Here is an 18,249-nt window from a genome sequence, read left to right on the forward strand (position 1 = left end):
GATAATCGTTATATATATCGTTTCGAGTTTCTTAATTCAATAAACTCAATTTTATGTATATAACTCATTGTTAAAATACCTAATAAGATACTTACTTATCATAATATCATGTTAACTATATATATAATCATATATATGTCATCATATAGTTTTTACAAGTTTTAACGTTCGTGAATCATCGGTCAACTTGGGTGATCAATTGTCAATATGAAACCAATTTCAATTAATCAAGTCTTAACAAGTTTAATTGCTTAACATGTTGGAAACATTTAATCATGCAAATATAGTTTTCATTTAATATATAATCATGGAAAAGTTCGGGTCACTACAGTACCTACCCGTTAAATAAATTTCGTCCCGAAATTTTAAGTTGTAGAAGGTGTTGACGAATCTTCTGGAAATAGGTGCAGGTCTTAATTAAGTCTTAACAAGTTTAATTGCTTAACATGTTGGCCAGGTGCAAGTACATAATCCTAAATCATCCTTACATTCCGAGCAACACAATTTGGAGAAATTCTACCTAATTTCAATTAGTACGGTCTCTACTTACATTCCACGCGACAAAGTAAAGGAAACCTACCCATATCCACACTAGCATAGCTCACGAGCAACACATAATCCATGTACTGTTCAATTACCTCGTCTATTGTCATTTGCTCTGTCATTTTCATCTCCATGAACTCCTTCTTAAGTCTCCCAATGTCATACACCGTGCAATACTGTTCACAAACCTTGCTGTAAAATTGTTCCCACGTAATGAGGCTCACTTGTTCTTTTGGTATACTAGAGATAACTGAATCCCACCAAACCATTGCTCTGTTCTTCAATAACCTACTAGCGAAAATAACCCTTAATTCTGGTTCACACTGACATGCCTCAAAAACTCTTTCCATTTCCCTCAACCAGTTTATGGTTACAGTTGGGTCAGGGCTTCCTGAATACTCAGGTGGTTTACAATCCATGAACTGTTTGAAGGTACACTTCTTCGGTTGTTGAAACATGGACATCTGATACGGGTTCCACATTTGATTAGGGTACTGGTTACCAAACTGTGTTGGCATCTGAAACTGTTAAGCCATATGATATTGTTGGGGAAACGATGGTTGCGTTTGCGAGGTATTTCCACTAGGCATGGACGGAAACTGTGGTGTCGGAAACCCAGGAGGCGGTCCACCAGCATTAGTAGCAGCTGGTGTTATAGTTGGGGTAACAACTGGTGTAGCAGTCGGGGCAACAGTCTGCCGTGTGGCTTCTAACTCAGTCGCTCTATCACGGGCTTCCTTGAGTTGCGCTTCTAACTTGAGAATGTATTCTCGCTGCTCATCATCTGAGTCAGACCCTTCAGCAGGTGCTCGGAAGGTTCCGTGGGTCGAGGGGGAAACAACACTTCTTCGTGGATCTGACATACCTGTACTATCACAACATCTCACCAAAGCTTAGTAGATAAACCGTTAGTACCTATCAACTAACACATATAGAACCTACATTCACTTAACCCCATCCCCACTGATATGTTTGACACTACTCAAAATTTGGGAACATGACACTTGCGTGTACATGCAGCCAAACCAATGCTCTAATACCAAATTATAACACCCTAGATTTTTTTTTATCACAGCGGAAGTATTTAAAACAACCATAACATATTTATTTATTAAGCACAAGCATTTATTATTTAAAAACCCTCAATATGGTGTTACTTAACAAAACAGTTCCTTTATTACAAAATCACGACATCAGAATTCCAAAGGTTGTCAAACATATCCACTAGACATCCCATCTTCACCCAAAAAGTAGCATGAAATAATCATCAACCTGCAGGGAAGATGAGGGGGATTAGCACGAAGCTAAGTGAATGAAACTATCATAACAACATTAGCATACGGTATCAAATCATACAACTGTGGGTAACAACTAACAACAAACAACTTTGCCATCCCAGAGGACCGGCAGCCAGGCCTGACCTGCAACCCTAGTTGATCGGGCTAGAGTCTACCGATAGTTCCTGTTACTGACTCCTTCGCATAGTAATCCAGACGCAACGGATGCGTCATTCAAAGCTATACTACACAGATAGTAACACTCGAACCCAACCTCACAAATCAAGGTTGACCTCATGAGTCCAGCCTCACAAATCAAGACTGACTCCCGGCATCCGACCTCACAAATCAAGATCGAATCAACTGGTGCACATATAATCATATAATCAACACAACATATCAAAAATATACTATCATGTCAATCTAATCGGGCGGTCAGGTCAACAGTAGCACAACCAGCTACTCTATACTAATATCCGAAAGGATAGTTCCACTCACCGATATCCACAAGTACTCAGTGGTCTAATATTACTGAGTCTTCTGCTTACTCTTATCACCTTAGAATAATATAATCCAAGTCAGTAATCATATCTCAAATATATACTGAATCAATAGCACTGTTTTAGTCGCGTTGATTATACACGAAATTCACACAATATATTTTTAACAGCAAACAAGTATTAAAAACACTTTTCACACAAGGTTCATGCCAAAACCCATTTAACTCACTTTTTGACATAAACCCTAAAATCACTATTTCGGCATGTTTTACATAAACCATACTTGCAAAGAATGAATATAAATCATAAAATTATCAATTTCGACTAGCAAGCACATAATATCAAGATTGCACATTTACTCCTATTCGTTACCAAACTTATTAAATCTATACTTGTAATTCATACAAATCAACCATATTTTAACTATACTAATCATGAAGATATACAATCATCAAATTAAACATACAAACATCAAACCACTAAATTTAATCATTATTATCTTATTATAACAAAATATAATATATAAATTCATATAATAAAATAATGAACTGATTACTATAAATGGGAGGATTTACGCACTAGATACATGTATTCATTTGTAATTACAAATAGTTAATTAATATTAACATCTTATCCAGATTCAAGTGATAATTCATGTTGTTTTTATATGACTTCATGAAGTCATAATATAATCAAGAATAAGCAATCTAAAATATGGTTTACCTAGTCAATCAGTTGGCGTATCACAAACACCAACACTTAGCAAGATTTATTCTCAAGAATTGTAGAGTAAAAGAAAAGTGTAGAAAGTTTAAAATTTATTCGCTAGTCCCTGTGTGTTTGTATGCGTTCATGTATGTGTGTGTTTTAAGTATTGAAAGTGGGAAATGAACATACAGTGAGTGGTATAAGGAACAAACCATCGATATTACCCATTTAATACGTAACCGCCACATAATTGTATCATTTATATTAATAGCAATTTTATCCGTTATCAAAAACACAATACGCTCTTTAAATGGTCCTAACGGAGTCCAATTTACCAAAACAAATATTTTCCGTAACCATCGTCACAAACAGAATTCATTTATCCACTTAATAAGTACTCCACTCATAATTTATTATTTTACTTTTATTTTTAGTCGTTATTTTTTATCCATAATTTAAATATCATATTTAAATCATATAATAAAATTAATATTATTTATTCGTTTCATTTAGGCCATTAATCAGGGTGTTACAACGCTCCCTTAGGTGTGCGCGGTGCGCACGAAGGTCTGGACAGTTTCTGACCTCAGTTTCAATACACAATAATACCCACACTCTATGTACCATATTTACACTGCTGTACAATAATAATTTGGGTCTTACAACTCTCCCCCACTTAAATCGGAGCGCGTCCTCGCGATCCAAGCCGCATGACAAGAGGGAAGATAAACCAACACAAATTCTTCGGGCTCCCACGTAAACTCGGAACCTTTACTACGACGCCATTGAACTTTAAAAGTTCTCACCTCTTTATTTCTCAATCTTTTGACCTTCTCATCGAGTATAGCAATCGGCTCCTCAATATACTCTAACTTATTGTTTAGCTCAATCTCGTCTAATGGCACCCATGATGAATCGTCCGCAAGACATTTACGGAGATGGAAAACACGGAATGTATTATGAATCCCAGCAAGCTCTTCGGGTAATTCCAAACGATACGCGACTTCACCAACACGAGCTAAAATTTTAAAAGGACCAATAAACCGATGAGCTAACTTTCCCCGTTTTCGAAACCGAATAACACCTTTCCATGGCGAAACTTTAAGCATCACCATTTCACCTTCTTGGAATTCGATCAATTGCCTACGTTTGTCGGCATACGACTTTTGTCTATCTTGCGCCTTTTTCAAATGAGCCCGAATCATATCAATCTTGCTATTCGTCTCTAAAACCAAATCGGTACTCCCGATTTCCTTTTGTCCCACTTCACCCCAACAAATTGGAGTTCGACACCTCCACCCATAAAACATCTCATAAGGTGGCATCCCGATACTAGTATGATAACTATTATTGTACGAGAATTCCACCAAAGGCAAATGCTCATCCCAACTACCACCGAAATCAATAATACACACCCGTAACATATCCTCCAATGTTTGATTCGTACGTTCGGTTTGACCGTCCATTTGAGGATGGTACGCCGTGCTCATATTCAATCTTGTACCCATATCTTCGTGAAACTTTTCCCAAAACCGAGATGTAAAACGGGTATCTCGATCCGAAATAATAGATATAGGAACTCCATGCCTCGATATCACCTCCTTGATAAACAACTTAGCCAAAGTTTCCGACGATATAGCTTCCCGAATGGGAAGAAACAAGGCACTTTTCGTCAATCGATCAACTATTACCCAAATCGAGTTAAACAAGGTTCTGCCATTTTTGGTAACTTTGTGACGAAATCCATGGTAATGTGCTCCCATTTCCATTTTGGGATTTCTAACGGTTGTAACTTACCATATGACTTTTGGAGTTCGGCTTTCACTTGCAAACACGTGACGCATTGTTCAACATACTTAACAACGTCACGTTTCATGCCCGGCCACCAATACTCTCTCTTCAAATCAAGATACATTTTCGTCGCGCCCAGATGAATAGAATATTTTGACTTATGTGCTTCATCAAGTAGCACTTGTCGATGATCACCCATTTTAGGCACCCACACCCTTCCTTGAAAAGATAATAAACCATGCGAACCTAAGGTAATAAACTCCGTTTGTCCCACGATTCGTTCCTCATGCTTATTGTTAACAAAAGCTTCGATTTGAGTCTCGCCAAGCTTTACAAGAAAATCGTTAGTAATAATCATACGTAACAATCCCAATCGTAACGTCGGGTGATGACTCTTTCGACTTAACGCATCCGCGACCACATTCGCCTTGCCCGAATGATAAAGTATTTCACAATCATAGTCTTTCACCACATCCATACATCTACGTTGACGATAATTCAAATCTCGTTGATTGAAAAGGTGTTTCAAACTCTTGTGATCCGAATAAATCGTACACTTGACACCATACAAGTAATGGCGCCAAATTTTCAACGCATGTACAACCGCCGGCAACTCAAGATCATGAGTCGGGTATCTCTTTTCGTGTTCCTTTAATTATCGAGAGGCGTAAACGATGACTTTACCCCTTTGCATTAGAACACACCCGAGCCCATTTAGAGAAGCATCACAATACACCGTCATGTCTTCGACACCTTCCGGCAACACTAACACCGGAGCTTGACACAATTTCTCTTTTAACAATTGAAAAGCAATTTCTTGCTCGTTCTCCTAATTAAATCTCGCGTTCTTCCTCGTCAATTTCGTCAATGAAGAAGCGATCTTAGAAAAGTCTTGGATAAACCGACGATAATAACCGGCCAATCCGAGAAAACTAAGGATTTTCGTAGGCGTAGTCGGTCGTCTCCAACTCTTCACCATCTCTATCTTCCCAGGATCTACTTGAATACCGTCTTTGTTCACAATATGACCAAGGAATTGAACTTCCCATAGCCAAAATTCACATTTGGAGAATTTAGCATACAACTTCTCCTTCCGCAACGTCTTTAACACACTCCGCAAATGATGTTCACGTTCCTTCATACTCCTCGAATAAACAAGTATGTCGTCAATGAACACAATTACCGACTTATCCAACATAGGTTGGCACAATCGGTTCATAAGATCCATGAATGCCGCCGGTGCATTCGTAAGACCAAAAGGCATTACCACAAACTCAAAATGCCCATAACGCGTTCGAAAAGCCGTTTTCTCAATATCTTCCTCACGGACCCGCATTTGGTGATAGCCGGACCGTAGGTCAATTTTTGAGAAATACGTTGCACCTTGGAGTTGATCAAACAAATCGTCGATCCGTGGCAATGGATAACGATTCTTGATCGTCACTTTATTAAACTCCCGATAATCGATGCACATCCGCATACTACCATCCTTCTTCTTCACAAGTAAAACCGGAGCGCCCCACGGCGAAGCACTCGGTGGAATAAAACCCTTTTCAAGCAACTCTTTGGTTTGATTTAACAACTCTTGCATTTCCGTCGATGCTAAACGATAAGGAGTTTTATCAATGGGAGTAGCTCCCGGAACCAATTCAATGCGAAATTCAACTTGTCTTTCGGCTGGAACACCCGGTAATTCATCCGGAAAAACGTCTTCGAATTCACTAACCACCAGAATTTCACGAATGGATGGTGGTTCTTCACGAGTATCAACCACATGGGCAAGAAAAGCCATGCCACCACTAACAAGGAAACGACGTGTCCGTGCAAAAGTGCATATCGGCACAAGTCTTCTTCGCTTATCGCCATGAATAATTAACTCTCCCCCACTTGGGGTTGTCACACGAATAGATTTTTCATGGCATGCAATATCGGCTCTATTATGATCGATCCAATCCATACCAACCACGATATCAAAATCACCCAAAGTCATCGGGATGAGATCAATTTTAAAGTTTTCGGCACCAAACACAACATTACAATTTTTACACACATCAACCACTAGCACCGTCTTGCCATCCGCTATTTCAACTTCTACCAGACGACTTAACTTAGCTAACGGTTTATTAAGTTTAGGCACAAATTTTGGTGACACAAACGACAAGTTAGCACCACTATCAAAAAGCATCCTTGCCGGATTAGAATTAACCATGAAAGTACCTGAGACAACTTCATTGGATTGCTTGGCTTCATCATTAGTCATCAAATAATTGCGACCCCTAGCTGTACCCGCCACCTTCTCTAACTTCTTAACATGATCGGTATTCAAATCGGGACACTCCGGCCTTCGGTGCCATTCCTTACCACAATTATAACAAGTAAGCTTGCTCGACGCCTTGGTACAATCACGGGCCATGTGCCCTCTTTGATTACAATTAAAACACGTGGGTCCATAACTCAAAGAACCACCTTTCTTCACACTATTGACACTTTCGGAACCCTTCGTGCTCTTCTTGTTTGAACAGTTCGAATGAATCGAACCTTCAAATTTTCTCTTAGAGAAAGAGAAATCGCTTTGCTTTGGAACTTCCGGTTTGAAGCCCCGGGCTAACTCAAACAATTCTTCAAAAGACTTAGCCATTCCCCGACTAATCTGTAGTGACCCGAACTTTTCCATGATTATTCCAAGATTATATATTAAATGAAAACTATATTTGCATGATTAAATGTTTCCAACATGTTAAGCAATCAAACTTGTTAAGACTTGATTATTTGAAATGAGTTTCATGTAGACAATTGACCACCCAAGTTGACCAGCGATTCACGAACGTTAAAACTTGTAAAAACGACATGATGATATATATATGGACATATATATGGTTAACATGAGATTATGATAAGTAAGTATCTCAATAAGTATATTAACAATGTGTGATATACATAAATAATGAGTATATTGAATTATGAAGCTCGAAACGATATACATAACGATTATCGTTATAACAACGTCTTACTAAATACATATGTATTGTATTAAGGTATTGATATACTATATTTAACATGATAAAATGATAATTAAGTATATCATTGAGTGTATTAACAATGAACTATACAAGTAAGATGAGACTACTAACTTAAGAATTTCGAAAACGAGACATATATGTAACGATTATCGTTGTAACGACATTTTAAAGTATATATATCATATCAAGATATATTCATTGTTGGTGATTTGTGTCACCAATATGATTTAAGTGTAATGGGATTAATTTGTTAACCAAAATAACCTTGATAAATATCGAACAAGTTTGGGAAAGTGTGGAGTGCACAATTGTTTGAACTTATCTTGATTATGACGGGGGTTCGGGGGCAGCGCCCCCGATAGCGGGGTCCAAGGGGTGGCAACCCCTGGCAGGGTCCAAGGGGCAGAGCCCCTGGCTGGGGTCGAGCTGAAAGGACCCGTCCTAATCCATCAGGACAAATACCTTACATTTGGTTACATCGTGAGGTACTTGACCTCTATATGATACAATTTTACAAACATTGCATTCGTTTTTAAAAGACAAACTTTCATTACATCGAAAGTTGACGGCATGCATACCAGTTCATAATATATCCAACTATAATTGACTTAATAATCTTCTTGATGAACTCACCGACTCGAATGCAACGTCTTTTGAAATATGTCATGAATGACTCCAAGTAATATCTCTAATATGAGCAAATGCGCATCGGAAGATTTCTTTCATACCTGAGAATAAACATGTTTTCAAGTGTCAACTAAAAGGTTGGTGAGTTCATAGGTTTATCATAAAACAATAAAATTCATCATTTTGATAGACCACAAGATTTAAATGCTGCATGGTACAAATGGGCCCGAATCCTATACCCACCTGTAATGTACATGCGATATCTTTTAAATACAGTACATCTTTCTCGTGTACGAAACAATTTTTCATAAATCTTAGTAACCGTAAACATATCTCGTGTACAAAATATCATACACATAACTTGTGTATAAAATCATTCTCTCGATACATAACATTCACTTTTCATTCATTGCTTGGCTTGGTAACCGACCTTAACATATAATGCGCATAATAATATCCCCAAAACAGAACATCTCGCCTGTATAATAATCATATAAACTTCGAAGTACTAAACACCACGCCCACTAGCCCTTCCGTCTAGTGAACATTCTGGGTGGGGGTGTTAAACCCGGTAGCTACCTTTAGGATTCGCGTCAATTAGGCGTGCACTAATTCTCAAAATTAGTGATGTTCCCTAATTCTTAGGTTACCAAGCAATAATAATCAGGGGAAAAATATTCATATCAATTGTGGCAATTATCACATCCACATAATTCAATGGTGGCAATTATCACGTCCACATAATTCATTCGAGGAATGTTTTGCTTGTGTCTATCTCGTCAAACATTTATAAAAGCATTTCATGTATTCGCAATTCGAAATGTATTTCAAAAGCATTTAATAAAGCAGTTGTAAAAATAGCGCATGTATTCTCAGTCCCAAAAATGTAAAGAGTAAAAGGGAATCAAATGAACTTACAATACTGTATTTTGTAGTAAAAATACATATGACGACATTGAACAAGTGCAAGGTTGGCCTTCGATTCACGAACCTATATCATATATATATATTAACACATATACTCGTAATCGATTAAATATATATATAATTGTTGATAGAGTTAAGTTAAATATATTTTTATATGGGGATCACTTGTTTGTAATTAATAATTATGATAATACTAATATTAGTAATAATATTGATACTTTATAATAATGATAAAAGTGATAATAATAATGTTAATAATGATATTAGTAATGATAATAAAATTAACTTGTATTAAAGTAACTATGATAATATTTATTATAATAATTCTTTTAAAACATACTTTAATTAAGATCTTAATAATTTTTCATAATAATATTTATATCTAAAATTTCTATATTTTTAATCTTAACAATATTATTAAACTTGTATATTCATAGTTATAATAATCATAATTTTCGTGTTTAATTTATAAACTAATGACTATAGTTTCTTTTAATATTACTTTGTATTCATAATCATAATTTACATGTGTTAATATAATTATAATAAATCTCCTAATCTTTATCATAACACTTTTTATCATAAATTAACCTGTTTAGTATTCTCGAAATCCCAATATTATTACTAGCAAAAATAACACAAATAATACTATAAATAATAATATTATTGATGATAATACTAAATGATGGTACTAATATAGTTAGTAAATATAATTAACTTAATAATACTAATGATATACATGTATTAATGTTAATAATAATAACAAGTTACTTATCATAATAAATACATAATAATAATAATAATTAGTATTAGCAATAATAATAATAATAATAATGAAAATAAAAGAGTTCAACCTTGAAGAAAAGCTCAAAAAGAATGTCACCACCGGGACTCGAACCCGCGACCTCCTGCTCACTCGAAACACCTTTAAACCACTCGTCCGTTCCATTTTATCTGATAAATTTTCAAACGCAACTCATTTAAACCGAGATTCGGATCCTATGTCTAGTTCACCATCGGCCCAATCATCATATTCAGCCCAACTGCACAAATCCTTTACGGCTCATTCTGAAAATGTAATCTCGGCCCACATACTTGGGACACGGCCCACCAGTAGGAATTAAAACAGGCCCAAGTTTTATTAGTAGCCCAAGAATAGTCCGATGGATAGAATAAGGATTCGGTTGTAAAAAAATAATATAAGGCGTATAGCAAAGGGTTTTGCAAGTGGAAGAATAAATATATGTGGCAGCCGTATACAGTATCCATTAAAACAAGTTGTTCGTGCTTTTCTGGTTCACGACAGGAAACAAAAAGGTGGGGTATCCGGTTTTATCAATCAAGAAAATCATTATCATATTTATCTAATTACATTGATTATCTCTAATTGGGTTTCGAGGTTTTAAACAGAAAATCACAAGCATAGCAGCCTGTTTCGATCAGAAGTAATCTAGAAGCACTTCACAATGATTTCGAAAGGAAAAAACAGAAAAGAAAGAAGAAGGATTAACGAGTAGCTGTAGTGTTTAATCACCATCATCATCGTATTATTTCAATAATTGCATGTTGTCTAATGTTGTTTGAAGTCCTTGTCGGTCTTAAATGGAAACAGAAACAAAACAGCAGCAACAATGGTGGCGATGGGGATTGGATGGTTGCTCGATAATAGAATCAAAAGTAAGCAGTAACGGCTGCAATAATGATCGAAAAGGATCCAGGTAATCATCGAGTAATAGTAAAACTACATATGGGTTTCGTTGAGTGGCGGTTTAGGGTGGTGCTAGTGTATAGCGACTGCAATTATGCAGTCTCTTCTTCTCTTTAATTCAAACAGGTTAACAGGAATAATAATACAGGAAGATTCGATGGTCATAGAGATTCTTGGAGAATAGAGGGAAAGAGAGAGATGAGAGAGAAAGAGGTGGTGAAGGTTGTATTCAACTGTAGGTGGTAGTAACGGATTGCTGTAGGGTAGCAGTTGTTTAATGATGGTAATGAAGGTGGTGATTGAATGGGGTTTTGAGGTTGGTGATGATGAGTTCACAAAGAGACTAGAGGTAATTGATGACGGTCTTGAAACACGAACAAACGCAGATGAGTGGTGTGGTTTGTATGGTGGGGTTTAAAGGTGATACTTGATGGTGGATCTCTGGGTTTGACTGCATAGAAAACATGAATACCAAAAACAAGATGAAGCTGTGAATGGTTACTCGGTGGTGATAGAAGGTGACCGGAGAATGAAGCCGGTGGTCGATGATCGAGCGGTTTAGTGGTGATGGAAGGTGATCCTTGAGGTTGATCAAAGTGTTTTAATGATGGTCGTTGGAACTGTGATGGTTGGCTGTGGAACTCTCGATAATAAAAAAAAATAATGGTTGATCTTATTTGCCAAGAACACATCTTACATCCATCCATCTATATAGATTTATGTAACTATCAGTTTAAGTATTAATTAATATAATAATAATAATAATAATAATAATAATAATAATAATAATAATAATAATAATAATTATATAATATATAAAAAGTGGTTCTTGAATTTTATCTTGCCATTAAATAGTATCAAATAGGATAGAGCCGAGGTTCTTGTTTTATTCCTACCGACAGTTTTCACGGGGTGTGTCCATTGCTAAACAGTTACGGCTAATTTAATTTGGAAAAATCCCATATTTTAAAATTAAGTCCATTTATTTATTTCAGTCATTACCTGTTTGAAATCTGATCAAAAAGATTCGATAATTACTTATTTTCTGTTCCAATTTATATGTACGGAGTACAAAAACTTAGATTGAAAAGGTAATAAAAATATTTATCAAAACTATAATCTTTTTAATCAAATTTTTGGACCAACTTTTATTTTAAACTTCGTATATATATATATATATATATATATATATATATATATATATATATATATATATATATATATATATATATATATATATATATATATATATATATATATATATATATATATTAGACTTATTTTAAAAATAATTAAACGTCAACCGAAAGTTACAGGCATTTACCATTTAAGCTCAAAATTTATTATATTTAATATACACTATGTATATATATAAACAGTTTTAAATAACAAAATTTACTACGCAAATAAATATATATTAAATAATTAAATTAAATATAACAATATATATATACAAGAAATATACATATAAAATAATAGTTTTTATTACAATGTAATTTATTTTACATATTTATTTATAACAATAAATGTATATAATAGTTTATTAATGTTCATGTTATTATATATATTATACATATATTTATATATACACATATTTATATATATCCACATATTTACAAGCAATGGTTCGTGAATCATCGGGAACAGTCGAAGGTCACATGAATATATGAAAATAGTTCAAACTTTTTGAGACTCAACTTTACATACTTTGCTTATCGTGTCAAAAATATAATATCATATCGAGAGTTTGGTTTAAAATTATTCGAAATTTTCCGGGTCACTACATATGCACCCGTATTCATACTCGTACAATACACAGCTTCTAGATGTATTTACTATTAGTATATACCAATAGAAAACCATCATGATCAGCCATAATTGATTAGAATTTGGAGTCTTTCATGTAGGGTTTATCTTTTGACTAATTGTAAGAATTATTGCAACTAAATTCCAAGTTTAAAAGTTAATCAAAGATTTGGTGATAATCTTACCTGAAATTGCTATACTAACATTCCCACGAACCACCTATACACTAACATTCAGTAATAGAAAGATTTGGTATATTGTGAACATCATTGATGATGTGAATTATTCACATATTATGTAAATTATGATATTGAAGATAATTATAAATATAAAGATGTTAATCTTTATTATTTTATTATCTTGAGATTTGAATTACCTAATCAGAATTCAGATGTGAAAATATAATTTGAGTGCGAGAACATTGTTAAGTTTTCTAAATTCAACGTCTCTAGGACAAACCTAGAATATGACTAAGAATTGCTCAAATGTGCTAAAATACAAATCACAAAAGATGCATATCTTATGTGTGAGCATTTGAACTTTTCATTGATTAGAATCATATTAGATAAATGATTATGATATCAAGTTGCAAGACATGTGGGGGAAGCTTTGATAAGCAGTAACCCTTGTTAGTTGTGTAAAATGAACACAATAACTTAAAAATGTGGGGGTGTCTTGTATTTTGATATCAAGAACATGATATATGATAATACGTTCTAATGTATCTAATGAGTTGTACTCAATCCGAATTTGCATATGCTGTAAGCAAGCTGAGTAGATACAAGAGTAATCCAAATACATCTCATTGGAATTGTATGATTCCGGAGTGACAAGTGGATATGTATTCACACTTGGAAGTGCTGCTATTTCATGGAAATCGTGTAAACAAACGATTATTGCTAGATTCACGATCGAATCAGAATTCATCGCTTTAGATAAAGCTGGTGAAGAGGCAGAATGTCTATGTCAATTCGTTAAGGATATACCAATATGGCCTAAGCAGGTGCCGGCCATATGTATACATTGTAATATCCAATCGGTGATTGGTAGAGCTCATATTACAATGTGCAATGGTAAGACTGACGTAGACATAATAAAGTATGACAACTAATCTCTAGAGGAATTATCACTATTGACTATGTGAAGTCAAAGGATAATGTTGCGGATCCACTGATAAAAGGCTTAAGCAGAGAGTTAGTGTATGAGTCGTGCGTGGGAATGGGACTGAAGCTCCTAAAAGGCTAAGTTTATATGAAGGAAAACCTAACTCAGTTGACTGGAGATCCCAAGATCTGAGTTCAATAGGACAACCTACTTGTATGAACTGGCGAAAGTCACTGTTAGGGATTTAATTACTAAACTAGCAACCCCTACACCTTTTAAGGGAGTTTACTAATTATGAGTAGACTTCCTAGTTCATTCCTAAAAGTGACATGTGAGAGGATAAGCCTTCAACTTTTAATGATTCAACTGAAATAACCATGTGTGGTTAATCAGTATCCATTCGGTGGTGAATCACCTATGTGAGAGAGAAGTGGGGTCGCTTCGAAGGGTATTGTTGGGGCACAATACTTGATAAGCTCTCACAGAACCAGGCTAATGTTCATGACCATAACGAACATAACTATGAGGACTTGAGATTGTCAGGGAGAGTCTTGTGTGAAGCGTATTGTCGCCTACACAAATGGCAGACGAGTTCAAAGACATCGCCGTCTACTCAGAGCCAGTAGACTAAGTGCGTTTTCACAAGCAAAAGTTCAAAGGGTAACACCTACTTATCGTATGCAAGATTCAACCGGTGAAATTTAATCGGAAGATAGTTGTTACTAAGAAGCGATCTCCATTCATGTGGGGGATTGTTGGAAAATTTGGTTGGAAATATGTTCCACCAATTTTTTACGAAGTTTAAATAAAGCTATATAAATATATAGCTATCTACAACAAAGAAATATATATATAAATATATAGCTATCTATATTTATGGACATATATAGATTTATGATATGTCAAAGAAATCAGCAAAGATAGCCATTGATATGCATTTACTAAAGTGAATCTCACAAGATCAGAAAAAGATAGCTGCTGATATGCATTTATTGAAGTGAATCTCACAAGATCATATGAGATCAATTACTGATATGGCTTCACATTAAATATTTTGTCACATTATGTATAGGCTTGATTATAGGGATTTAGAATTAATAGCTTCTAACTTTTACTTTCTAGTTGTATATATAGATCATCTATTAGGCAATGCAAAATACATCTTTTTCCCTAAGTCTCAAAGATTGTCATGGTATCAGAGCTACAGCTACAAAGTTCTGATATTCTATTTTTCATTTGATCCTAGTCCAACACTCCTCGTTTCTAGTTACTCTCGGTCCAAGTTCCTGTTGCTCTTTTTTTGAAATTTTTCTTTTGTTCAAGCTCTTGCTAAATCATGTCTTTTGACAAGTCTGATGCTTTACTAGTTCGGTTTAATGGTAAGAACTACTCAGCATGGGCATTCCATTTCCAGATTTTTGTCAAGGGGAAGGATTTATGGGGCCATATTGATGGTAGTTGTCCAGTTCCTTCACTCGACGAAGACAAAAATAAGACAGAACAAGCCAAATGGGAGGTCAATGATGCTAAAGTTATGGCATGGATTCTAAGCTCAATGGAGTCCAACATTGTTTTGAATCTTCGTCCTTTTAAGACTGCTGCCCAGATGTGGGAGCATTTAAAGAAACTTCATAGTCAAAACAACACAGCTCGTCGATTTCAATTAGAACATGAGATAGATATCATTCAACAAGATAGTCTCTCTATTTCTGACTTTTATTCTTGCTTCATGAACCTTTGGGCTGAATATACAGATATTGTTTATTCTACTTTATCACCAGAAGGTCTCATTTCAGTTCAAGCTATTCACAAAACCACAAAACGAGATCAGTTTCTTATGAAGTAAAGATCTGATTTTGAAACTATGAGATCGAATCTGATGAATCGAGACCCGGTTCCCTCTTTGGACACTTGTCGCAATGATTTATTTCGAGAAGAGCAACGTCTTCTAAGTCAAAGTAGCCTTGAGAAGCAAAGATCTATGTGTTGAGATTTAACAAGTTCCATAACATTTAAATCAATTTAACAATTAAGATAGCGGAAGCATGTAAATTATGAAATGTCCCGTTCTTATTGATTAAAAACGTTCCATATTAATTGATTTCGTTGCGAGGTTTTGACCTCTATATGAGACGTTTTTCAAAGACTGCATTCATTTTTAAAACAAACCATAACCTTTATTTCATAAATAAAGGTTTAAAAAGCCTTACGTAGATTATCAAATAATGATAATCTAAAATATCCTGTTTACACACGACCATTACATAATGGTTTACAATACAAATATGTTACATCGAAATCAGTTTCTTGAATGCAGTTTTTACACAATATCATACAAACATGGACTCCAAATCTTGTCCTTATTTTAGTATGCAACAGCGGAAGCTCTTAATATTCACCTGAGAATAAACATGCTTTAAACGTCAACAAAAATGTTGGTGAGTTATAGGTTTAACCTATATATATCAAATCGTAACAATAGACCACAAGATTTCATATTTCAATACACATCCCATACATAGAGATAAAAATCATTCATATGGTGAACACCTGGTAACCGACATTAACAAGATGCATATATAAGAATATCCCCATCATTCCGGGACACCCTTCGGATATGATATAAATTTCGAAGTACTAAAGCATCCGGTACTTTGGATGGGGCTTGTTGGGCCCGATAGATCTATCTTTAGGATTCGCGTCAATTAGGGTGTCTTTTCCCTAATTCTTAGATTACCAGACTTAATATAAAGGGGCATATTCGATTTCGATAATTCAACCATAGAATGTAGTTTCACGTACTTGTGTCTATTTTGTAAATCATTTATAAAACCTGCATGTATTCTCATCCCAAAAATATTAGATTTTAAAAGTGGGACTATAACTCACTTTCACAGATTTTTACTTCGTCGGGAAGTAAGACTTGGCCACTGGTTGATTCACGAACCTATAACAATATATACATATATATCAAAGTATGTTCAAAATATATTTACAACACTTTTAATATATTTTGATGTTTTAAGTTTATTAAGTCAGCTGTCCTCGTTAGTAACCTACAACTAGTTGTCCACAATTAGATGTACAGAAATAAATCGATAAATATTATCTTGAATCAATCCACGACCCAGTGTATACGTATCTTAGTATTGATCACAACTCAAACTATATATATTTTGGAATCAACCTCAACCCTGTATAGCTAACTCCAACATTCACATATAGAGTGTCTATGGTTGTTCCGAAATATATATAGATGTGTCGACATGATAGGTCGAAACATTGTATACGTGTCTATGGTATCTCAAGATTACATAATATACAATACAAGTTGATTAAGTTATGGTTGGAATAGACTTGTTACCAATTTTCACGTAGCTAAAATGAGAAAAATTATCCAATCTTGTTTTACCCATAACTTCTTCATTTTAAATCCGTTTTGAGTGAATCCAATTGCTATGGTTTCATATTGAACTCTATTTTATGAATCTAAACAGAAAAAGTATAGGTTTATAGTCGGAAAAATAAGTTACAAGTCGTTTTTGTAAAGGTAGTCATTTCAGTCGAAAGAACGACGTCTAGATGACCATTTTAGAAAACATACTTTCACTTTGAGTTTAACCATAATTTTTGGATATAGTTTCATGTTCATAATAAAAATCATCTTCTCAGAATAACAACTTTTAAATCAAAGTTTATCATAGTTTTTAATTAACTAACCCAAAACAGCCCGCGGTGTTACTACGACGGCGTAAATCCAGTTTTACGGTGTTTTTCGTGTTTCCAGGTTTTAAATCATTAAGTTAGCATATCATATAGATATAGAACATGTGTTTAGTTGATTTTAAAAGTCAAGTTAGAAGGATTAACTTTTGTTTGCTAACAAGTTTAGAATTAACTAAACTATGTTCTAGTGATTACAAGTTTAAACCTTCGAATAAGATAGCTTTATATGTATGAATCGAATGATGTTATGAACATCATTACTACCTTAAGTTCCTTGGATAAACCTACTGGAAAAGAGAAAAATGGATCTAGCTTCAACGGATCCTTGGATGGCTCGAAGTTCTTGAAGCAGAATCATGACACGAAAACAAGTTCAAGTAAGATCATCACTTGAAATAAGATTGTTATAGTTATAGAAATTGAACCAAAGTTTGAATATGATTATTACCTTGTATTAGAATGATAACCTACTGTAAGAAACAAAGATTTCTTGAGGTTGGATGATCACCTTA

General features: G+C 34.7%; 2 protein-coding genes across 2 annotated transcripts; one reads left to right on the top strand and one right to left on the bottom strand.

Moving 5' to 3' along the window:
- Positions 1–542: 542 nt before the first annotated feature.
- Positions 543–1,061, bottom strand: LOC139874920 (uncharacterized). The gene has a single exon (XM_071862310.1). It carries the CDS (start codon positions 1,059–1,061, stop codon positions 543–545), a length of 519 nt encoding a protein of 172 aa, XP_071718411.1.
- Positions 1,062–15,347: 14,286 nt separating this feature from the next.
- LOC139874921 (uncharacterized) lies at positions 15,348–15,857 on the top strand. Its single transcript, XM_071862311.1, has one exon. It carries the CDS (start codon positions 15,348–15,350, stop codon positions 15,855–15,857), a length of 510 nt encoding a protein of 169 aa, XP_071718412.1.
- The last annotated feature ends 2,392 nt before the right edge of the window (positions 15,858–18,249 follow it).

The sequence above is a fragment of the Rutidosis leptorrhynchoides genome, chromosome 11 (assembly GCF_046630445.1).
Source record: "Rutidosis leptorrhynchoides isolate AG116_Rl617_1_P2 chromosome 11, CSIRO_AGI_Rlap_v1, whole genome shotgun sequence".
NCBI lineage: Eukaryota > Viridiplantae > Streptophyta > Magnoliopsida > Asterales > Asteraceae > Rutidosis > Rutidosis leptorrhynchoides.